At 45.3% G+C, this 24419-nt stretch overlaps 1 protein-coding gene across 1 annotated transcript; it reads left to right on the top strand.

Annotated features, from left to right (window-relative positions):
- The first annotated feature begins 10503 nt into the window (after positions 1–10503).
- Positions 10504–23902, top strand: LOC144259260 (olfactory receptor 52R1-like). The gene is made up of 3 exons (XM_077807454.1): positions 10504–11515; positions 23646–23761; positions 23849–23902. Exons 1-3 carry the CDS (start codon positions 10504–10506, stop codon positions 23900–23902), a joined length of 1182 nt encoding a protein of 393 aa, XP_077663580.1.
- Positions 23903–24419: the final 517 nt, after the last annotated feature.

Raw genomic sequence — 24419 nt, 5'->3', positions numbered from 1 at the left:
TCCCACAGGGTACTTTACATACCATCTATCCAGCACTTTGTGAATGGACTATTCAACTTGATGGCCCATCCATAAGCACAATAGGCCATGGAAAAAGCTCATCCCCACCTGATGGACTTTCCTGTGGACATTCTAACAAGAATGTGGGTTATGGCCCCTGCTATGACTGACTGACGCATACAAAGTTATGTGACTAGCTCATGTGACCCTGGATTCCATTTTGTGCCTGCACTTTTCCACTGACTGGGCTGGAAACTTTTGCTTCAAAAAATGAAGTTCCCTCCACATGGCATAAAGGGAAATTTGCTCAGCAACAGGGGCTGGTACATTGTCCTCTCCACATTCAGGGTGGGGAAGACTGAGTAATAAACTAACACTGGTTAGGATTCTGACCAGGACAAGATGGTATAGCTCTGGGGTCCTAGGCTGGGGAGCTGTGGGGAAATGGCTGGAGACTCTTTCCTCTTAGTTCATGAGTGACTGGCGAAAGTATTCATGTAACTGAGCTGGGTGTGTTCCTGCCTGTGAATGTTTGTGTAAGTGCAGTACATGGAGGGGTCTTCTCCTTGTCACTGCCTTACAGTGGGAAGGGGGAACAGGCTTGTATGCCAGAGGGATCATCTGGGAACAGTTGTGTTCTGCATACAAAGAGGCAGGTGATATTGCTGAATACTTCACTACCTTTGAGAGGCTCTGTGTGATTCATCAGACTCCTGATGACCAGAAGATGCCCACTTTAGTTGCAAAGATAACTAGTACAGCTCTGCGTAACTTAGACAAACACCTGTCTGGGATGGTCTAAATGTTGCTGGTCCTGCCAGGAGTGCAGGGGACTGGACTTGAAGACCTCACGAGGTTCCTTCCAGTTCTATGATTCTATATACTCAATAAAATGACATTTGAGGATGCTGTAGCTTATTGTAAATTCAAAGAAATGGTTCTGAAAAAGGTCAGATTGTCCCTGAAACATACAGAGTGGAATCCTCAATATGGTGCTGGTATGAACAATAGAAAATATATTTAAAAATGAATGTTTGACCTTCTTGCTGAGGAGTATTTCTTTAACAGATGTGAAGATGACGTTAAAAAGTGTCTGTGGGACAAAAAGTTTAAACCTGTGGATGAGGTGAGTGGTCTAACTGATGATTTTGACAGACACAAGTATTTAATTTGAATAAAGCACAAACAGAGGGGTTTAAACCTGGTGGGAAGCAAGGTTCCATTTTACCCCATTCCCCTCATCCCCGACCCAAATCACTGGTAAAAACAGAAGAATCCAGAAGGTGCAACCAGTGTAATTCCACTGATCACCTGAGGAATCAAAGCCCTGTGCTAGGAGAAAGCCAGCAGCAGGTAGCCCATGCAAATGCTGCGACCCTGAGCACAGATGTTCCTCAGGCACCTGTCACATATGATACTGGGATTGTAAAATTAGACTCTGCACACCCAGGCATGAAAACCATCAAGGCCATCAGGATTAATGGCACGGAACACGTTGGGTGTGATGATAGAGGGGCAGAAATGTCTGAGCTTATGTAGCGTATCATTCAAAAGGGTGACATACTGACAGGACAGATGGCAGAGCCTGTATTACTACGATATTAGTGTTCTTATGTTCTTAGGCTGTTACCAAATCCTTGTGCCTTTGGCTAAAATGCACATAGAAACTGAGGGTGTGGAAGTTGTATAATTAGTGTGTGTAGGAGATAATAACACTGCTGATATGCTAATCAGTAACAATTTCTTCTGTTTAAATCAGGCTGTTAAAATATCCACCTGCAGGAAGAAGGAGCATTCTGCTGGGACCCCAGAGGGAAAGGGGAAAGTCCTAGCAACTGCTAAGGAATTGGGAGTAAGTCTTCTTTATTCCTTTGCAGCAGTGGGAAGCTGAATGCTTCCAGGGATGGGGGTGGCTGAGACCAGCTCCTGCTCGGCAGCTGAAGGCAACATCTCCTCAGGGAAGGAGGAGAGTCTATTCCCAAATGTCCAGGTTGCCGCTAAACAAGGGACAAACCCAAATGCTAGGGAGCTTAGGAAGCTTTGTCCTGGAGGGGATCCCAGAGAAGGGTGATGGAATCATAGAAACCACTACAGAGGTGGGTGAGATTTCCCTTAACACTCAGCAGGAGGTAACACCACCTCATGGAGGGAGGAGGGTGTAGTGCCTGTCACGGAGACAACTGTCCAGGCTGTTGGATCTGAGGCAGTTATGGGTAAGCAGGGGATAGATCCCACCCTAGAGAGCATTGGGGTCTGTGTCTTAGAGGGGGGCCCAGAGTAGGAAACTGGGGGCGGAATAGTGGGAGAACAGGAATTATTTTCTCACTCATCACATGGGGGAGGATGGCCAGGACAGAATGGCTGGTTAAGCATCTGTGCACTCAGGCACTCAACCCATGGCTCAGGTTTTGAGAGGAAACTGTGTAACTGACTTCCCGAGGGAGCACTCACGCCACAGACTTCCTGGGGATAGAGAGGGGTGAGGGAGGGCACCTCAATCTGGGTCCTGATTATTCAGGAATTAGTTCCTGATGTGCTTGGGAAAACTAACTGTGTCTCTTTAAGACAGGGTGTGGCTCTCACTTTAGAAATGGTTGTCTGTGGAAATGCTAATGACCCACCTGACACAGGGGAGAAGGAAATTCCCTGGGCTGGTAAGACACAGAGAGGATTTGGAAAAGAGCTGCTGGCACAAGACACACCTCTTAGCCCAGAGAGCACAGATCCCCACCCTTTATGAACTGGGTGGGGAGTCCCTGTGCTTAATGTGGGGATCACAGGAAAAGCCCAAAGGGGAGGTGGATATTTTTGCATGTTTTGTTTTGCATGCATAACCCTGGGTTTGGGAAGCAGCTCCACAGAGGGCTAGCCAACACTTAATTTCTCTTTACATCCTAACCCACCAGATCCCGGTATACCAGGACCCCAAAGATGACCTTTGACTGAGATCCCCACTGACAGGCAGGGTTACAAGGTGTCCAGTTTTCAACTGAACACCTGGTCAAAAAGGGACCCTCTCCAGCCCTCCCAGCCCAGTTAAAATGAGAGAGCGAGGGAGGGGGAGACCTAGTGACCAAGGGAGGTCGGATGGAGTGAGAGGGGTGGAACCTCGGAGAAGGAGCGGGGCAAGTGTGTTTGGGTTTGTTCACTCAGAAATTAGAGAACCCTTCTGAGAGGGACACTGCGGGGAAAGGAAAACCACTTACTAAACACATGTTAAGGTTCAGAGGGGAGTTGAAAGTCACAGTGGATTTTGAAGAAACATACTGTCCAAGCAGAAGGTGTGACAAAATAAAAAGTCTGAGAAAAGTGTACCTCTGACAAAAGATTCTGTGTTATTGTTCAATCTCATGATGCAAAGTTTGTTGCTAACAATAAACCTTATAACAAAGAATTCAATACTGATGGTAACTCCTATAAAAAGATATAATGTGCATGATTTTGGGGGAAAGCTATTGGACATGGTTGGAGTTGTAAACAAGAAGCCTTATGGGGATGCTGCTTCTCAGCTAGCACCTGTAAACAGGCTCAAAGCTTCTCACAGTAGGGAAACCCTAATAAACATGGTCTGCTATGTGGAAGGGGAAACTGAAGCACCCCACCTCAAGCCTTCCTCCCCCCCTCCCCCCAAGATTTGAAAGTATCTTGTCCCTTATTGGTCCTTTGGGTTGGGTGCCAGCCAGGTATGCTCAGCTTCTTAACACTTTACAGGTAACAGGATGTTGCCTCTGGCCAGGAGGGATTTTATAGCACTGAATACAGAAAGGTGGTTACCCGTCCCTTTCTATTTATGACAGATACAAAGAGAGGTTTCCTAGCGACCCAGAGAAGGCACATTTACTGACTTGTAATATCAATAGGCTGATGTACAAAGTGTTAAAAGGTACATAGAACTTTCCAAGAATGCCTGTAGATAACACTACAATGTTTGCAACACTTGAATGTGTGAAATGCAAAATAGCATATGCTCAGGAATATTAACACTTATTCATTGTCCTCTTCTCATTGAGGGAGGGGCAGATTGGGTAATAAAATTACACTGTTCAAGCTTCAGACCAGGGCAAGACGAGACAGCTCTGAGGTGCTAGGCTGGGGAGATGGGAGGAATTAGCTGGAGTCTCTCTACTGTTGGTTCATGAGTGGTGAAAGCATTCCTATAAGTGCAGCTGGTGTATCCCTGTCTGTGTATGGCTGTGTAAATGCAAGGCCTGGTGAGGCTTGCCACTTGTCAGAGACTTACAGCCTCACCTCAATCCCTGGAAAAATCATGGAGCAGGTCCTCAAAGAATCAATCCTGATGCACTTGCATGAGAGGAAAGTGATCAGGAACAGCCAGCATGGATTCACCAAGAGAAGGTCATGCCTGACTAATCTAATCGCCTTTTATCATGAGATTACTGGTTCTGTGGATGAAGGGAAAGCAGTGGATGTATTGTTTCTTGACTTTAGCAAAGCTTTTGGCACGGTCTCCCACAGTATTCTTGTCAGCAAGTTAAGGAAGTATGGGCTGGATGAATGCACTCTAAGGTGGGTAGAAAGCTGGCTAGATTGTCGGGCTCAACGGGTAGTGATCAATGGCTCCATGTCTAGTTGGCAGCCGGTATCAAGTGGAGTGCCCCAAGGGTTGGTCCTGGGGCCGGTTTTGTTCAATATCTTCATAAATGATCTGGAGGATGGTGTGGATTGCACTCTCAGCAAATTTGCGGACGATACTAAACTGGGAGGAGTGGTAGATACGCTGAAGGGGAGGGATAGGATACAGAAGGACCTAGACAAATTGGAGGATTGGGCCAAAAGAAATCTGATGAGGTTCAATAAGGATAAGTGCAGGGTTCTGCACTTAGGATGGAAGAATCCAATGCACCGCTACAGACTAGGGACCGAATGGCTAGGCAGCAGTTCTGCGGAAAAGGACCTAGGGGTGACAGTGGACGAGAAGCTGGATATGAGTCAGCAGCGTGCCCTTGTTGCCAAGAAGGCCAATGGCATTTTGGGATGTATAAGTAGGGGCATAGCGAGCAGATCGAGGGACGTGATCGTTCCCCTCTATTCGACATTGGTGAGGCCTCATCTGGAGTACTGTGTCCAGTTTTGGGCCCCACACTACAAGAAGGATGTGGATAAATTGGAGAGAGTCCAGCGAAGGGCAACAAAAATGATTAGGGGTCTAGAACACATGACTTCTGAGGGGAGGCTGAGGGAACTGGGATTGTTTAGCCTGCAGAAGAGAAGAATGAGGGGGGATTTGATAGCTGCTTTCAACTACCTGAAAGGGGGTTCCAAAGAAGATGGCTCTAGACTGTTCTCAATGGTAGCAGATGACAGAACGAGGAGTAATGGTCTCAAGTTGCAGTGGGGGAGGTTTAGATTGGATATTAGGAAAAACTTTTTCACTAAGAGGGTGGTGAAACACTGGAATGCGTTACCTAGGGAGGTGGTAGAATCTCCTTCCTTAGAGGTTTTTAAGGTCAGGCTTGACAAAGCCCTGGCTGGGATGATTTAACTGGGAATTGGTCCTGCTTCGAGCAGGGGGTTGGACTAGATGACCTTCAGGGGTCCCTTCCAACCCTGTGATTCTATGATTCTATGATTCTAAGGAGCCCAGATTAGTCTGCCGGAGGACTCGGTGGTACCCCAGTTTCAAGTTGCACCCCCAGGGAAATCAGTAGCATCTGCCTAAAGAACAGGCCATGCTAGAGCGTGAGTCCATTTCCTTCTTTTCATGTGCTCAGTCACTGATGGCGAAACCGTGGTCATGGAAAGGAGTCAGGATCCTGTATTCCGTCTCTTGTTCTCTGTGTGGCCAAGTCACATTTCCCTTTCCCTCATTTTGCCTATCTGTATAATGGGGAGATGATCATAGTGACTTTCATTTGCTAGGTATTTTGAAGATCCTTCAGTGAAAGGTGCTGCACAGTATGGTGATAGTTAATGACGAGAATTACATATCCCTGATCACTTAGCGATAGCCCTGTGTACCTGAAAATAACTGCTAGTGTCTCCACTTTGCCCAGATCTGTTTGTCTACTATTTACTCATAGTCCATTTATATTTTTTAAATATACACAAATACACAGAGCAGCCAATTCCTCTCCGACTCAGGACAGAGCCCAAGAGTTCTCATCTCCCTTAGGGAAGGTCCCTTAATTACTGTTTACTCCTAAAGATGGATAAAGAGCACAGAAACAGAGACATGGAAAGAGAGAGATTGGCTAGAATCTCTCTGGTCTCGAGCCTGTTTGTGTGATTCTCCACTAGAGGCTGAGCGAACTCCCATGGGATTGCACAGAGCTCTATTATAAACAGTGCACACTGCCAATTCGGCTCTCAGCGTGGGATGCTCCTGCAGATGCTGGGGTGAGAGAGGTGTGGGACACGGCTACCTGAGGGAAGACACTTCTGTCTCAGCATTCACAGGTACCTATCTCTTGCTGAGGAGCTCCCCTCTCAAGAAACCCAGGGAAACGTGCACATGGTGCGATAGACAGTAAGTCTGGGTCCTTTCCCCTCTGCACAGCCATTAAATATCCCAGGTCCCTTGCCAGAGCTGATGAGTTTGCTCCACTCTAGTGGGCCAAAATGTCCCTCAGAGCTGTTTCCCTGCCCCCAGCATGGCTGATGGCCTCTATCCCGGAGGTGGCTGTATTTCAGTGGGCACAGAGTATCCTTCAAGATCACAGGCATTAGTAGACGTACACTACAAGGCCAAATTCTAAGTTCATGGCCTCTATTTTGCTGAGGCCCCACTGACGCCAAACTCCCCTTGGAGTAAGAGCAGAGGAGAGATCTCAGGAGCCAGCTGTGTGTTAATGCACTGACCCTGTCACCTCCTCCCCTTGCATTTCAGGGCTCTGGTTTTTAACAGGATGACTGTTACCTGACTTTTATATACTGGAAAGGATGGAGGTGCTACGGTTCCTCACTGGAAAAAAATATAAGAATTTTTCAACATGGGCAAGACATTTTCTCTCCTAGCTTCATTTGAGTAGTCGGCTGAATGGTCTGGGCGGAAACTTTCAAAAAAAAAGTCAGCTGGAAGCAGACACCCATTGACGGAAATTTCAGACCAAACTGTGAAAGTTTGGCAAACTTATAAGCAACTGAAAATGAGGTCTTTTTGGTTAAGGTGCCAGACAACCTTAACTTACGGTGGGGCCACCAGAACTACCTACAGGGGCCAATCCATTTTTGAATCCCATTCAGCTAAGCTCTTTGCTCCAATAATGCCTGTGGCAAGGAGTTCCACTGGCCAAATATGTATTAAGTAAACAATTTTCTTATCAGTTTTATAGTTCAGACTTTGAATGTAATTCAGTGTTTCCTTGTCTGTGTTTTATGAGACATAGCAAATATAAATGTCTGATCTACTTTCTTTATCTTTTCTTTATCTTTATCAATGGATTCATAGAGTTTAAGGCCAGAAGGGACCATTCAATTATCCAGTCCGACCTCCTGTATAACACAGGCCATTAAATTTCACCTAGTTACCCCTGTATTGAGCCCCATGACTTGTGTTTAACAGGGGCCTGGCCTGTGGTAGCATTTTTCATCGTTGAATCATAGAGCCAAAGGGTTAGAAGATACCTCAAGGCTCAGCTAGTCTAAACCCCTGCCAGGATGCAAGATGTGTTCTGTATAAACCTTTCAAGACCGATGGGCATCCAGCCTCCTTTGGAAAAGCTCTAGCGAAGCACCTTCCACAGCTTCCTGAGGCATCTGTTCCATTTTCCTCCTGTTCTTCCTGTTAGGAAGTTTTTTAGCAGATTTCATCTAAAACTTCTATTCTGTAATTGAACCCATTGCCTCTTGTCCTCCCTTCAATGGGAAAATAGAATATTTTTTTCCATCCTTTTTTATGGCTTCCTGTCACAGGGTGGCCCAGATTTCTTCCCCCCTTGTCCTTGTGCCTTGTGCTTGAACAGCAAAAAGAAAGGGTCTCAGAACCCTCTTGCAGGTGCGTCATCCGTGTTTCTTTATTTACAGTGCCTGTACACTCCCAATTCCCCCACAACACCAGTGCCCGCCCGACCACTCACTGGGTCCTCTGGCCTTTGAGTCTTGTGTCAGCCAGAAGGGATAGAGCCACAACCCATCTATCTTCCTGCCTGGCATCACACTGGCATCTCACGGTGAGTTGGGTGTCCACAATGACCCCTAAATTCCTTTCAGATGCCCTGCGTTCCATAATACAATGCCTTAGTCTGTGGGTCGAGCCTGCGTTCCCTGATCAGAGAGGATAACTTCACATTTGTCTGTATTAAAACATTTTATTTGCGTGACTGCAGCTCACCAAAGGCTCCAGATCAACCCGTATGCCTGCCCTGGCCACCTCATTGTAACCACTCTGCCAATCTTTGGGTTGTCCACAAATTTGATCTGCAAAGATTTCCTATTTGCTTCCAGGTAGTTGATGAAAATATTGAATAGCATCAGGCCTAGAAATGATCTCTGCACAACCTCATTAGAAACGCCCCCTGCCCCTCCGCTGACCATGGCCCTTTGACAACAGCTTTCCGAGATCTGTCAGTTAGGCAGTTTTTAGTCCATTTTACATACCCTCTACTGATATGATAGTGTTCATTTTTTATCTGAATGTTGTCCCCTAGTAAATCAAATGCTTTAGAGAAATCAAACTTTATGCATCTGATCAAAGTGGTCCCTTTGATCAACCAAACCTCTCCTCTCATTAAGGGATAAACAAGTTAATCAACTCTGTTGTTACTTTGCATTAATTAAATTCCTAGACTTATTTTTAACTAATCCCAGACCAGTTTTTCCAAGTTTCCTAATCTTGTCAAACCTTTTTTTAAAACTTTCCCTTTCTTTTTTAATAGTTTATGTTTAACACAGACCTGCCCTGTATTTGCCTCTCTTTTTTGGCTCTGCTGCTGCCTGATTGTTTACTTCTGCTTCCAAATGAGATTTGTGGTGGATCGGTCAGTTCGTAACCCTGGTGTTCATATCTCTAGGGTTCTACTGTCGATGCTCTTTCACTCCCTCCTTGACTGCTAATGGACTGAAAAGTGTTTCATCACCTCACGTGGTATGAGTCCCTCATACTGCTTCTTTCCAAATGCAGAACAACTATATTTATTGAACACATCTACCTTTTCTGCAACTTTAACACTTTTCCTTTCTCCCTCTAGGAATTGGCCTAAACTTTTTCTAGGATTTCTTTTGTTCTTTATATACTGAACAACCTCCTTTGTTATCGTGAGGCCTGCCACACATGAATTTTTCCCTCATGTCTTTAATGTCCATGATCAATATTCACAACTTCAATTTTGTATTATTTGCTATTTATTTCTCTTTTTTCCATGCGTTATATATTGCTCTTCTTCCCCCTGCCATCCCCCGCCAAAATTTCTTCGCTTTGTCACTGAACCAGGTGTTTATCCAAAGCTGTCCACTTCTTTGACTATGGAATTGTGACTTTCTAGCTATCTAATAAATGCTTGTTTTTGAATTCCAATTTTCCCTTTCCAGGTTGCTGTCTATTTTTTTCCGATATTTTGCCTCAGCTTTGAGGAACTAGCTCTTGTGAAACACGAAGTGTCTACAGATATTACTGGTTGGGAATAGTTCTCTGTTTGACCATTTGAATCATAGAATATCAGGGTTGGAAGGCACCTTAGGAGGTCATCCAGTCCAACCCCCTGCTCAAAGCAGGACCAATCCCCAACTAAATCAGCTCCATTTTTTGGAATGTAATCAGCTCCATTTTTTTAATTTTCCTCTCCTCTATCACACACCCCCTTCATTGTCTCTTCTCTAAACAGTCCCAGACTTTTCACTCTGTCCACATCTCACAGCCTCTCCCATTTTCCCAGCCTCTTGGAAACCCCCTTTCTATCTGCAATATCCTTTATAGAGACTAGGAAACCAAACCTGAGGCTATGTACAGAGCAAGTTATTCTCCATCCCATTCCGTAGGCATCCGATCATTGCTTTTGTTTTGGCCACTTTTGTGAATCAGCAGGTGTTTCCATTGAGCTGATATCACTGATGCCAAGTCTTTTCCCTGAGGTATGTTTTACCTGGGATATTTCTCCCAGTAGATGTCTTCACACAGGTTGTTTTTTTTTTTCCACTCTCAGATTTTGAGCTACTGGGTAAATGGGGATCTCCCTATAAAATGGATTCTCTAGCCTGGGTTTCACTGCATTATGAAACAATGACGGATAACTAGTTCCATACTCATGTTTCCTGCTGGTGCCTATTAAGGGTTCCCACACCACTTTGTGTAGGAATTATTGATGCACGGAGCACCATCACATATGGAAGTGGCATTATTAGGGTCAGTTTTTTCATAATTCATTTCTCTGAATAATGAAAGTGTCACTTCTCAGTGTCTGAAGAGCGACCAATCTGCTTCCCCGAGACCAGCCTCCAGTTGTGCATGTCTTGTCTTATATTCACATTGTCTCTCCACCTAGGAATTTATACTGCGACCATCACCTGAGACCCTGGGGACATACAGAAAGTCCAGTGAATGTACAGTACATGCAGAAGACACGGTTCTGCCTTAGAGTTGGACAACTTCTCCCCTACTCCATGTCAGAATCCAACACAACTGTCTTCACCAACCCCTCCACCTTCATCCTGCTGGGCATTTCTGGCCTGGAGGCGGCCCATGTCTGGATCTCCATCCCCTTCTGCATCACATATGCTATAGCCATCTTGGGGAACTTCACCATCCTGTTCATTGTGAAGAGGGAGACGAGCCTCCATGGGCCCATGTACTATTTCCTCTGCATGCTGGCCGTCACTGACCTGGTCCTGTCCACGTCCATCCTGCCCAAAACGCTGAGCATCTTCTGGTTGAATTTTAGGGAGATCAATTTCAGTGCCTGCCTCACCCAGATGTTCTTCATTCACTGCTTCTCAGGAATGGAGTCTGGGATCTTTGTGGCCATGGCCTTGGATCGCTATGTGGCCATCTGTCATCCCTTGAGACATTCCACCATCTTGACAAACTCTGTGGTGGCCAAGATCGGCCTGGCCGTGATGCTGCGTGGAGGCATGCTTGTACTGCCCTTTCTCCTCCTGGCGAGGCAGTGGCCATATTGCAGAACCGACATCATCCCCAACTTGTACTGCGAGCACATGGCCATGGTGAAGCTGGCTTGTGGTGACATCCGCATCAGTAGTTATTACGGCCTTTTTGTAGTATTCTTTGTGACCGGTGTGGATGTGTTTTTTATCACCATGTCCTATATCCAAATCCTCAGGGCCATCTTCAGGCTCCCCACAAAGGATGCCCGGATCAAGACTTTTGGGACCTGCGCCTCACACCTCTGTGCCATCTTAGCATTTTACATCCCAGGTCTTTTCTCCTTACTCACACACCGGTTTGGCCACAATGTGCCCCTGCATTTCCACATTCTCATGGCTAATGTGTACCTCCTGGTGCCCCCCATGCTGAATCCCATCATCTACGGGGTGAGGACCAAACAGATCCGGGACAGGCTGCTCCATCTCTTTACTCATAAAGGGACTTTAAAGTTTCCTCCTGGTGCTCTCACTCTCAGACTAAGCTCTGTGTGGAGCTGGCTGGTAACATGGTGCTGATTCCTCTTTCCTGAGTCACTTATTAGACTGTCAAAAAGACATAAAATCCTTTCCTGGTCTTACTGTGCGGTGTCAGTGTGACAATTGGGGGAATAATTCTGTGCTCAACTCCTTAACTCATCGGGGTGCCACCTTTCTAATTTCTGTTAAATGGACCCCTGGGGCTCGGCCTTCTGCCCAATTACTTCCTCCAATGCCCAGCCCCTGCTCCACATCTCACCTCGGGATCAAATACTCACCAGAAACCGCATACCACACAAAAAAACACTGACCAAGGAACCAATCCCTTGCAACAAAGCCTGTTGCCAACTCTGTCCGCATATCTATTCAAGGGACACCATCATAGAACCTAACCACATCAGCCACACCATCAGGGGCTCGTTCACCTGCGCATCTACCAATGTGATACATGCCATTGTGTGCCAGCAATGCCCCTCTGCCATGTACATTGTCCAAACCAGACAGTCTCTATGCAAAAGAATAAACAGACACAAATCTGGCATCAGGAATTATAAAATTCAAAAACAAGTAGGAGAACAATTCAATCTCCCTGGTCACTCAATAACAGACCTAAAAGTGGCAATTCTTCACAAAAAAACCTTCAAAAACAGACTCCAACATGAAACAGAAGAATTGGAATTAATTTGCAAACTTGACACCATCAAATTAGGCTTGAATAAAGAGTGGGAGTGGTCGGGTCATTACAAAACCTAAACCTAATTTCCCCCATACTAATTTCCCCCTACTGTTACTCACAGCTTCTTGTCAACTATCTGAAATGTGGTACTCTCCTTACCACATCAAAAGTTATTTTTCTTCCCTTGGTATCCTGCTGTTATTTGAATTGTCTCATTAGATTTATCTCACACTTGGTAAGCAACTCCCATCTTTCCATGTATTTATACCTGCTCTGGTATTTTCCACTCCATGCATCTGATGAAGTGGGTTCTAGCCCACGGAAGCTTATGCCAAATACATTTGTTAGTCTCCAAGGTGCCACTGGGTGTTACAACCCAATGGCCCCCTCCCTCAGGGAGTCCCCTGGGGAGGAAAATCAGCATTAGCAACATACAATCACATCACATCACAAGGAATTTTGGGAAGGGTTAAAGGTGTAAGTGTGAAGTGGAAGATTCCTTTGCAGGTTGTGAGAGGCCGAAGTTGGAGGAAAAAAGCAGAGAACGGGTTAACTCGACACTTTGGCTAGCTTAGTCCGAAGATAAGATGCTGGCCGCAATCCAAGGTCACGGCACTCAACAAGAAGTTTGCAGCTGCGTTCATATCTTACCCAACCCCAGTCAGCCATGAGAAAGCAGAGCTAAGCTGAGCAGAACTGCAAAAATTGCAAAAATTAGTAAGACGGCGAAGGCCAGCAAGGGGGAAAAAAAAGTCTCACGTCCCTGGAGCTGATGTGTTTTGGGAAAGCAAAAAGGCCACAAAAACCAGTTTAAACTGGTACAAAAAGCACAAAAAACAAAGGTCCCTAAACAAAACACCCCACAAAACACCCAAAATTTAAAAACCCTCCTAAAAGCCAAAGCAAGTTACAAATCAACAGCAAACCCTAAACGGCTTGTGCACAAAACAAAACTCTCGGCCACCCTTCCCCGACCCTTCTTCTTACGTTACACCCAGGCTTGGCCAGCCTCGGGTCATGCTTGTGTAAGTATAAAGTGGGTTAGGGCTGGGGCACTAAGACTTTCTTTCTTCCTCTAAGTAACATGGAAGCGTTCCCAGCACTCACCGCTGTTATTTTATTATTTTATTAATAAAGCTTTAAAATTTAAACTCTTAGTGTGCTCCTTTATCTCCTCCCCTAACAATCCTGATGCCTCAGCCTAATCACCTGATGCCTCTGGCAAATTGGTAATAAAAATCTGTCACATTCGTTGTTTTTACAAGAGGAGAGGCAATTCTTGATTTAATCCGAAGGGGAGTACAGGGTCTGGTCCAAGAGGCGAATATAGCTGGACCGCTTGGTAGTAGTGACCATCATATAATTCAGGTTAACATCCCTATGGCAGGGAAAACACCTGAGTGGCCCAACATGGTTTCATTTAATTTCACAAATGGGAACTACACTAAAATGAAAAAAGTTTAACTCCATGTTGATTTTACTGCGTCTCTTCACCAAAGTAACCCCAGTGACTGTGATGCGCTGGGAGGTTTCTGAGTGGGAGCAGAAGTGGAGTCCCAGAGTTCACACTTCCCACGAGCGGGAACTCACGATCTCCACCTGGTTCTGAAAACCTCAGATTCTCCTTGAGAGGATGGGGATCTGCCAGAGGGGGTGCCCATTTCCCGTTTCGTGATGGAGAGACTGTGGTTACGGCTGGGAAGTCAGGGCTCCTGGATTCTGTCTGTCATAATGGTACTCAATCTCCGTGTGATCTTGGCAAACTCATGTCTCCCTGTTCCTCAGTTTCCCTATCTGTATAATGGGGATATGTTCATAGTGACTTTCCTTTGTTAGGTGTTTTTAGGATCCTTCAATGAAAGGTGGTGCACAGCATGATAACAGTTGCTGATGAGAATTACTGAGCAATAGCCCCGTGTACCTTAAAAAAACTGCTAGTGTCTCCCCTCAGACATCTTTCTCCAGATCTGTCTGTCTACTCTCTGCTCATCCATCCTGGCCATTTACTTGGTATCAGACTCTATGGAGACCAAGGCATTATCCTTTGTTTTTTTACCAATCAACTATAAATTTTAATTATACACAAATACACAAAGCAGCCAATTGCTCTCTGACTCAGCCCAGAGCCCAAGAGTTCTCATTACCCAGTCAGAAGGTCCCTTAATTACTGTTTACTCCTAAAGGTGGATAAAGAACACAGAATCACAGACATGGAAAAGAGAGACATTGGCTACAGTGCCTCCGGAGTCCAGCCTGTTTACATCCAAATGCTGCTTCTCCCCTCGAGGCTGAGTGAACCCCCTGGGATTGCACAGAGCTCTATTATAAACGGTGCTCAGCCCTGTGTCGGCTCTCAGTGTGGGATGCTGCCGCAGATGCTGGGGTGAGAGAGGTGTGCGACACGGCTACCTGAGGGGGATTGCCAGAGAAGTCACTTCCAACTCAGGATTCACAGGTACCCATCTCTTGCTGAAAGAACAGGAGTACTTGTGGCACCTTAGAGACTAATCAATTTATTTGAGCATGAGCTTTCGTGAGCTACAGCTCACTTCATCAGATGCATGCCGTGGAAAATACAGTGAGGAGATTTATATAAACACAGAACATGAAAAAATGGGTCCTCACTGTAATTTCCACTGAATGCATCCGATGAAGTGAGCTGTAGCTCACGAAAGCTCATGCTCAAATAAATTGGTTAGTCTCTAATGTGTCACAAGTACTCCTTTTCTTTTTGCGAATACAGACTAACACGGCTGTTACTCTGAAACATCTCTTGCTGAGGAGCTCACCTGCTCGACAAACCAAGTGCAACGTGGGTGTGATGGGACACACAATAGGTCTTTGGTCCTTTCTGCTATGAGAAGCTATTAAACATACCGGGACCCTTGCCACAAGGGATGATTTTGCTTCAGTATCACTCGCAAAATTATCACTCTTTTCTGTCAACATCTAGGGCCCGGCTGATGGCTTCAGCCCTTAGGTGGCTGCATTTCAGTGGCACAGTAGAGCCTTCAGGATGAAAGGTGTTAGTAGAGGTACAAAACAAGGCCAAATTCTGAGGCAAATGTCCACCTGGAGTGAGAACAGAGCAGAGACCTCAGGAACCAGCTGTGTGTTAATGCACAGAGACTTTCACCCCCTCCTCTTGCATTTCAGGGCTCTGGCTGTTGATGGGCAGTGTGTGTGAGGGGGATGGGAGTGGGGGGCCTTTTGCCAGAATTTTATCTGCTGGAAAACGTGGAGGTGCTAGAGCTCCTCACTGGAACTATTGCAAGACCATTTCAATATGGGCAAGACATGTTTCTCCTAGCTTCATTTGAAAAGTTGTCTGAACAATTATGCCTGAAACTCTGAAGAAACAATTCCACCAGAATCAGACACCCAGCATGGAAAATTTCAGTACAAACTCTTAAATTCTGGCAAACTTATAAGCAACTGAAAATGAGGTCTTCTTAATAGTGGTGACACCAGAACAACCTACAATGGCCAATTCAGCTAAAGTCTTTGCTCTATTAATGATTGTGGCAAGGAGTTCCACAGGTCAAATAAGTATTATGTTAACAATTTTCTTTCCTCAATATAATACGTTCAGACTTTCAATGTAATTGAATGTTTCCTTGTTTGTGTGTTATGAGTAAATATAAATGGCTGATCGCCTTTCTTTATGAATAGATTCATAAGGTATGAGGCCAGAAGTGACAATTCTACCATACAGTCTGACATCCCGTATAACACAGGCCATTACATTTCTCCCAGTTATATCTGGATTGAGCCCAAAGACTTGTGTGTGACTAAGTCCCGGTCTACTTTGGAATTTTACATCACAGAATCATAGAGCAACAAGGTGAGAAGGGACCGCTATGGTCATCGATGGCTAATGTAGTGCCGATCTTTAAAAAAGGGAAGAAGGAGGATCCTGGGAACTACAGGCCAGTCAGCCTCACCTCAGTCCCCAGAAAAATCATGGAGCAGGTCCTCAAAGAATCAATCCTGAAGCACTTACATGGGAGGAAAGTGATCAGGAACAGTCAGCATGGATTCACCAAGGGAAGGTCATGCCTGACTAATCTAATTGCCTTCTATGATGAGATTACTGGTTCTGTGGATGAAGGGAAAGCAGTGAATGTATTGTTTCTTGATTTTAGCAAAGCTTTTGACACGGTCTCCCACAGTATTCTTGTCAGCAAGTTAAGGAAGTATGGGCTGGATGAATGCATTATAAGGTGGGTAGAAAGTTGGCTAGATTGTCGGGCTCAACGGGTAGTGATCAATGGCTCCATGTCTAGTTGGCAGCCGGTGTCAAGTGGAGTGCCCCAGGGGTCGGTCCTGGGGCCGGTTTTGTTCAATATCTTCATAAATGATCTGGAGGATGGTGTGGATTGCACTCTCAGCAAATTTGAGGATGATACTAAACTGGGAGGAGTGGTAGATACGCTGGAGGGCAGGGATAGGATACAGAGGGACCTAGACAAATTGGAGGATTGGGCCAAAAGAAATCTGATGAGGTTCAATAAGGATAAGTGCAGGGTCCTGCACTTAGGAAGGAAGAACCCAATGCACCGCTACAGACTAGGGGCCGAATGGCTTGGCAGCAGTTCTGCAGAAAAGGACCTAGGGGTGACAGTGGACGAGAAGCTGGCTATGAGTCAGCAGTGTGCCCTTGTTGCCAAGAAGGCCAATGGCATTTTGGGATGTATAAGTAGGGGCATAGCGAGCAGATCGAGGGACGTGATCGTCCCCCTCTATTCGACATTGGTGAGGCCTCATCTGGAGTCCTGTGTCCAGTTTTGGGCCCCACACTACAAGAAGGATGTGGATAAATTAGAGAGAGTCCAGCGAAGGGCAACAAAAATGATTAGGGGTCTAGAACACATGACTTATGAGGAGAGGCTGAGGGAACTGGGATTGTTTAGTCTGCAGAAGAGAAGAATGAGGGGGGATTTGATAGCTGCTTTCAACTACCTGAAAGGGGGTTCCATAGCGGATGGTTCTAGACTATTCTCAGTGGTAGAAGAGGACAGGACAATGAGTAATGGTCTCAAGTTGCAGTGGGGGAGGTTTAGGTTGGATATTAGGCAAAACTTTTTCACTAGGAGGGTGGTGAAACACTGGATTGCGTTACCTAGGGAGGTGGTAGAATCTCCTTCCTTAGAGGTTTTTAAGATCAGGCTTGACAAAGCCCTGGCTGGGATGATTTAATTGGGGATTGGTCCTGCTTTGAGCAGGGGGTTGGACTAGATGACCTCCTGAGGTCCCTTCCAACCCTGATATTCTATGATCGAGCATTAACCTTCTGCCAAGATACAGCATTTGTTGTGTCTAACCATCCCAAACAGATGACTATCTAGCCTTCTTTGGAAAATCTCCAGCAAAGGAGCCTCCACAACCTCCGAAGGCACCTAGGAATAGGATACAGAGGGACCGAGACAAATTGGAGGATTGGGCCAAAAGAAATCTGATGAGGTTAAACAAGGACAAGTGCAGAGTCCTGCACTTAGGACGGAAGAATCCAATGCACCGCTACAGACTAGGGACCAAAAGGCAATGCAGCAGCTCTGCAGAAAAGGACCTAGGGATTACAGTGGATGAAAAGCTGGATATGAGTCAACAGTGTGCCCTTGTTGCCAAGAAGGCTAATGTCATTTGGAGCTGTATAAGTAGGAGCATTGCCGGGAGATCGAGGGACGTGATCGTTCCCCTCTGTTCGACATTGGTGAGGCCTCATCTGGAGTCCTGTGTCCACTTTTGGGACCCACACTACAAGAAGGATGTGGAAAAATCGGAAAGAGTCCAGCAGAGGGCAACAAAAATGATTAGGAGACTGGAACACATGACTTATGAGGAAGGGCTGAGGGAACTGGGATTGTTTAGTCTGCAGAAGAGAAGAATGAGGGGTGATTTGATCGCTGCTTTCAACTACCTGAAAGGGGGTTCCAAAGAGGATGGCTCTAGACTGTTCTCAGTGGTAGCAGATGACAGAACAAGGAGTAATGGTCTCAATTTGCAGTGCGGGAGGTTTAGGTTGGATGTTAGGAAAACCTTTTTCATTAGGAGGGTGGTGAAACACTGGAATGCGTTACCTAGGGAGGTGGTGGAATCTCCTTCCTTAGATATTTTTAAGGTCAGACTTGACAAAGCCCTGGCTGGGATGATTTAGTTGGGGATTGGTCTTGCTTTGAGCAGGGAGTTGGACTAGATGACCTCCTGAGGTCCCTTCCAACCCTGATATTGTATGATTCTATACAGCAGTGACCAAAATTGGATACACTACTGCCACTGAGGCCTAACCAGCACTGAGTAGACCAGTAATATGAACTACAGTGACTTTCATACTATACCTCTGATAATGCAACCTAATATTTCATTTGCCTTTTTTGAAACAGTAAAAAATATCCATACACCTGAGAGATCAAATAAAACAGTAAAATAAAAAAGAATCCCATTCAATTACATTGTGTAATGGCAGACAGCTAAGAGGAGACAAGTTTTTAAAATGCTTATATATCAGTGCTAAAAGCCTAAATAATAAAATGGGTGAACTAGAGTGCCTCATATTCAAGGAGGATATGGATATAAGAGGCATCACAGAAACTTGGTGGAATGAGGATAATCAATGGGACACAGTAATACCAGGTTTCAGAGTAACAGCCGTGTTAGTCTGTATTCGCAAAAAGAAAAGGAGGACTTGTGGCACCTTAGAGACCAACCAATTTATTTGAGCATGAGCTTTCGTGAGCTACAGCTCACTTCATCGGATGCATACTGTGGAAACTGCAGAAGACATTATATACACACAGAGATCATGAAACAATACCTCCTCCCACCCCACTCTCCTGCTGGTAATAGCTTATCTAAAGTGATCACTCTCCTTAGAATGTGTATGATGATCAAGTTGGGCCATTTCCAGCACAAATCCAGGTTTTCTCACCCCCACCCCCTTCATAAAATCATACACACAAGCTCACTCTCCTGCTGGTAATAGCCCATCCAAAGTGACCACTCTCCTTACAAAGTGTATGAAAATCAAGGTGGGCCATTTCAAGCACAAATCTAGGTTTTTACCTTGGAGACACCACTGACTTCCTGAGGAATCTACAATCCATCGGTGATATTCCTGAAAACACCATCCTGGCCACTATGGATGTAGAAGCCCTCCACACCAACATTCCACACAAAGATGGACTATAAGCCGTCAGGAACACTATCCCCGATAATGTCACGGTTAACCTGGTGGCTGAACTTTGTGACTTTGTCCTTACCCATAACTATTTTACATTTGGGGACAATGTACACCTTCAGATCAGCGGCACTGCTATGGGTACCCGCATGGCCCCACAGTATACCAACATTTTAATGGCTGACTTAGAACAACGCTTCCTCAGCTCTCGTCCCCAACGCCCCTACTCTACTTGCGCTATATTGATGACATCTTCATCATCTGGACCCATGGAAAAGAAGCCCTTGAGGAATTCCACCATGATTTCAACAATTTCCATCCCACCATCAACCTCAGCCTGGACCAGACCACACAAAAGATCCACTTCCTGGCCACTACAGTGCTAATAAACAATGGTCACATAAACGCCACACTATACCGGAAACCTACTGACCGCTATTCCTACCTACATGCCTCCAGCTTTCACCCTGACCACACCACATGATCCATCATCTACAGCCAAGCTCTGTGATACAACAGCATTTGCTCCAACCCCTCAGACAGAGACAAACACCTACAAGATCTCTATCAAGCATTCTTACAACTACAATACCCACCTGCGGAAGTGAAGAAACAGATTGATAGAGCCAGAAGAGTTCCCAGAAGTCACCTACTACAGGACTGGCCTAACAAAGAAAATAACAGAACGCCACTAGCCGTCACCTTCAGCCCCCAACTAAAACCCCTCCAACGCATTATTAAGGATCTACAACCTATCCTGAAGGATGACCCAAAACTCTCACAAATCTTGGGAGACAGGCCAGTCCTTGCCTACAGACAGCCCCCCAACCTGAAGCAAATACTCACCACCAACCACATACCACACAACAGAACCACTAACCCAGGAACCTATCCTTGCAACAAAGCCCGTTGCCAACTGTGCCCACATATCTATTCAGGGGACACCATCAAAGGGCCTAATAACATCAGCCACACTATCAGAGGCTCATTCACCTGCACATCCACCAATGTGATATATGCCATCATGTGGCAGCAATGCCCCTCTGCCATGTACATTGGTCAAACTGGACAGTCTTTACGTAAAAGAATAAATGGATACAAATCAGATGTCAAGAATTATAACATTCATAAACCAGTCGGAGAACATTTCAATCTCTCTGGTCACGCAATTACAGACATGAAGGTCGCTATCTTACAACAAAAAAACTTCAAATCCAGACTCCAGCGAGAAACTGCTGAATTGGAATTCACTTGCAAATTGGATACTATTAATTTAGGCTTAAATAGAGACTGGGAGTGGCTAAGTCATTATGCAAGGTAGCCTATTTCCCCTTGTTTTTTCCTACCCCCCCCCCCAAACGTTCTGGTTAAACTTGGATTTATGCTGGAAATGGCCCACCTTGATTATCATACACATTGTAAGGAGAGTGGTCAGTTTGGATGAGCTATTACCCGCAGGATAGTGAGTTTGTGTGTGGGGGGGGAGTGAGAAGACCTGGATTTGTGCTGGCAATGGCCCGCCTTGATTATTGTGCACATTGTGGGGAGAGTGGTCGCTTTGGATGGGCTGTTACCAGCAGGAGAGTGAGTTTGTGTGTGTATGGGGGTGGGGGGGGTGAGAAAACCTGGATTTGTGCTGGAAATGGCCCACCTTGATTTTCATACACATTGTAAGGAGAGTGGTCACTTTGGATAAGCTATTACCATCAGGAGAGTGAGTTTGTGTTTGTGGTTTTTGGAAGGGGGGGGGTGAGAAAACCTGGTTTTGTGCTGGAAATGGCCCAACTTGATTATCATACACATTGTAAGGAGAGTGATCACTTTAGATAAGCTATTACCAGCAGGAGAGTGGGGTGGGAGGAGGTATTGTTTCATGGCTCTGTGTATATAATGTCTTCTGCAGTTTCCACAGTATGCATCCGATGAAGTGAGCTTAGCTCACGAAAGCTTATGCTCAAATAAATTGGTTAGTCTCTAAGGTGCCACAAGTACTCCTTTTCTTTTTAGTAATACCAGGGTACAAAATATATCGGAAGGACAGAACAGGTCGGGCTGGTGAGGGAGTGGCATTATAAGTGAAAGAAAGAGTAGAATCAAATGTAATAAAATTGGTAAATTAATCAAACTGTACCATAAAATCTCCATGGATGGAAATTCCATGCTCTAATCATAAGACTATAGCAGTAGGGATATACCACCGACCACCCGACCAAGATAGTGATAGTGACTGTGAAATGCTCAGGGAGATTAGAGAGGCTATAAAAATAAAAAAAACTCACTAATAGTGGGGTATTTCAACTATTCCCATATCAACTGGGTACATGTCACCTCAGGACGGGATGCAGAGATAAAGTTTCTTGACACCTTAAAGTACTGCTTCTTGGTGCACCTAATCATGGAACCCACGAGAGAGGCAATTCTTGATTTAGTCCTAAGTGGAGCCCAGGATCAGGTCCAAGAGGTGAATATAGCTGGACCGCTTGGTAATGGTGACCATAATATAATTAAATTTATTATTAATTTGAAAATATGTTTTTATATTTTTAGATAGATTTATATTTTTAAATGATGCTAAAGCTAGTGTGGTCTCTTGCTGCATTTCCTATCTTTTCCACATAGTGGAATAGTTTGCTCTCATGCTCTTAATAACGTCTCTTTGAAAAACTGCCAACTGTCTTCAATTGTTTTTCCCTTTAGACTTACTTCCCATGGGATTTTATGTGCCAGCTCCCTGAGTTGGCTAAGGCATGCTTTTTTGCAACCCATTGTCTTTATTTTGCTGTTCTCCCTTCTACCATTCCTTAGAATCATGGACACTATCATTTCATGATCACTTTCCCCCAAGCTGCCTTCCATTTTCAAATTCTCAACCAGTTCCTCCCTATTTGTCATAATCAAGTCTAGAACAGCCTCTCCCCTGGTAGCTTTCTCCACCTTCTGAATTAAAAAAAAATGTGACTTTTTAGCTGTCTAATGAACTCTTCTTAATATACTGCCAATTTCCAATCCCATTTTTCTGTCACAAATATTCCTCCCAATAAGTGTTGTTGATAATTTGTCTCATCTTTGGGTAATTAGCCCCTTGGAAGCATTAAGTACCTACAGATATTACTGGTTGGGAACTGTTCTCTGTTTCTCTATTTGAATGTCATCCGTTCCATTTTTTATTTTGTTCTCCTGTATCATATGCCCCCTTCTTTGTCTCTTCCCTAAACTAAACAGTCCCAAACTTTTCAGTCTGTCTACATAGAGCATCCTCCCTGATTCTCACATCTCCAGAAATTCCTTTTCTACCTGCTATACCTTTGATAGAGACTGGGTGACCAAAGCTGAGCACATGTCCAGAGCAAGTTATTCCCCATCCCATTCTTTAGAAATCCGAACGTTGTCTTTGTTTTGGCAAAGGTTTGGATTTTTTCCCTTCTCATATTTTGAGCAACTGTGCGAATGGGGATCTCCCTACAGTATGGACTCTCTTGCCTGGTTTCATTGCATTAAGGAACAATGAGGGCTAACCAGTATCTACACTCAGGTTTCCTGCTAGTGCCTATTAAGATTTCCCACAACACGGCATGTAGGATATACTGACACATGGAGCACTATAGCATATGGCGCATATTCAAATATATAATTGGCATTAGTAGGATCAGTTGTTCATAATTCATTTTTCTGACTGATGAAAATGTCATTTCTCAGTGTGTGAAGAGTGACCAATCTGCTTCATCCATGAGAACAGCCTCCTGTAGTGAATTGAGTGTCTCATATTAACAATATTAACAAGGCTAACAGAGGGAGTTTGCCTGGGATCTGTTTGAGAGGAGGTACGCAAAGGGCTGCATTAGGGAGGCTGTGTTGGTGAGTATCTGAGTGTCTGTTGTGGGGACAGTTTGACCATGTGCTTGATTGATTGTTTGAAAAGTGTGAATTGGGAGTGCTTTGTTCCAGGTGAGCCTTGAGAGAGCCTGACTGTTATAAAAAGCCAGTCAGCTGCGAACCAGTGGAGCGGCGAACAGCAGAGAGGCTAACAGAGGGAGTTTGCCTGGGGAGAGCCCACTGAGGCTTTCATCTTACAGGCTTCTCTGAGTAGTTACTACAACTCAAGGTCAATCTGGGTGACCAGTCTGGATATGATTTTTATTGCCATGTCCTATATCCAGATCCTAAGGGCCATCTTCAGCCTCCCCACAAAGGACACCCGACTTAAGACTTTGGGGAGCTGCAGCTCCCATCTCTGTGCCACCCTACCCTTTTATATCCCAGCTCTCTTCTCCTCCCTCACTTACTGTTTTGGCCACCATGTGGCCCTGCAGTTCCATGTTCTCATGGCCAACATGTACCTCCTGGTGCCCCCCATGCTAAACCCCATCATCCACGGGGTAAGGACCAAACAGATCTGGGACAGGCTACTCCATGTCTTTACTCGTAAAGGGACTAATTTTTTCTCCTGGTGCACTGCCTCTCAGACCGAGCTCCATGCAGAGCTGGCTGATGACATGGTGCTGAGCCCTCTTTCCTGAATCACTTACTGGGCAGTCAAAGCGACATTAAATCCTTTACTGGCCTTACTGTGCTGTGTTAGCCTGACAAACTGGGGAATTGTTCTGTGTACAACTCATTAACTCATTGGATTGCCACATTTCTAGTTGCTGGTAACTGGACCCATGAAGCCTCTGCCCTGCTTCTTTCCCCAATACTCTGCCCTGCTCCATATCTTCACTCAAGTCCCCACCTATTTCTGTGCTTCTTCCTTCGTGTCCCCATGGCCTTCTGCACTTCTTCCCTCTAGGCCCATCCCTCTTCTCCACCTTTTCCCCAATACCCAACCCTTGTTGTTCGCTCTTGTCCTCCCCTATTGCCATCACTCATTGGATTGTCTCCACCTTCCTTCCACTACCTAGGCTCCCTCTGCTCCGGGGCTAGGACTGAATCCCGACAAGGATCCTGGTTGTAGGTAGGAGGTGGTAATGGCTGAGCAGGGGCTGCTGTGGGTTAATGACCTGATGCCTCTCTGCACCCTGCAGTAACCGAACAATG

This window comes from Eretmochelys imbricata, chromosome 1 (assembly GCF_965152235.1).
Source record: "Eretmochelys imbricata isolate rEreImb1 chromosome 1, rEreImb1.hap1, whole genome shotgun sequence".
Taxonomy (NCBI): Eukaryota; Metazoa; Chordata; order Testudines; family Cheloniidae; genus Eretmochelys; species Eretmochelys imbricata.
This window is presented reverse-complemented; position numbering and strand designations above follow the sequence as displayed.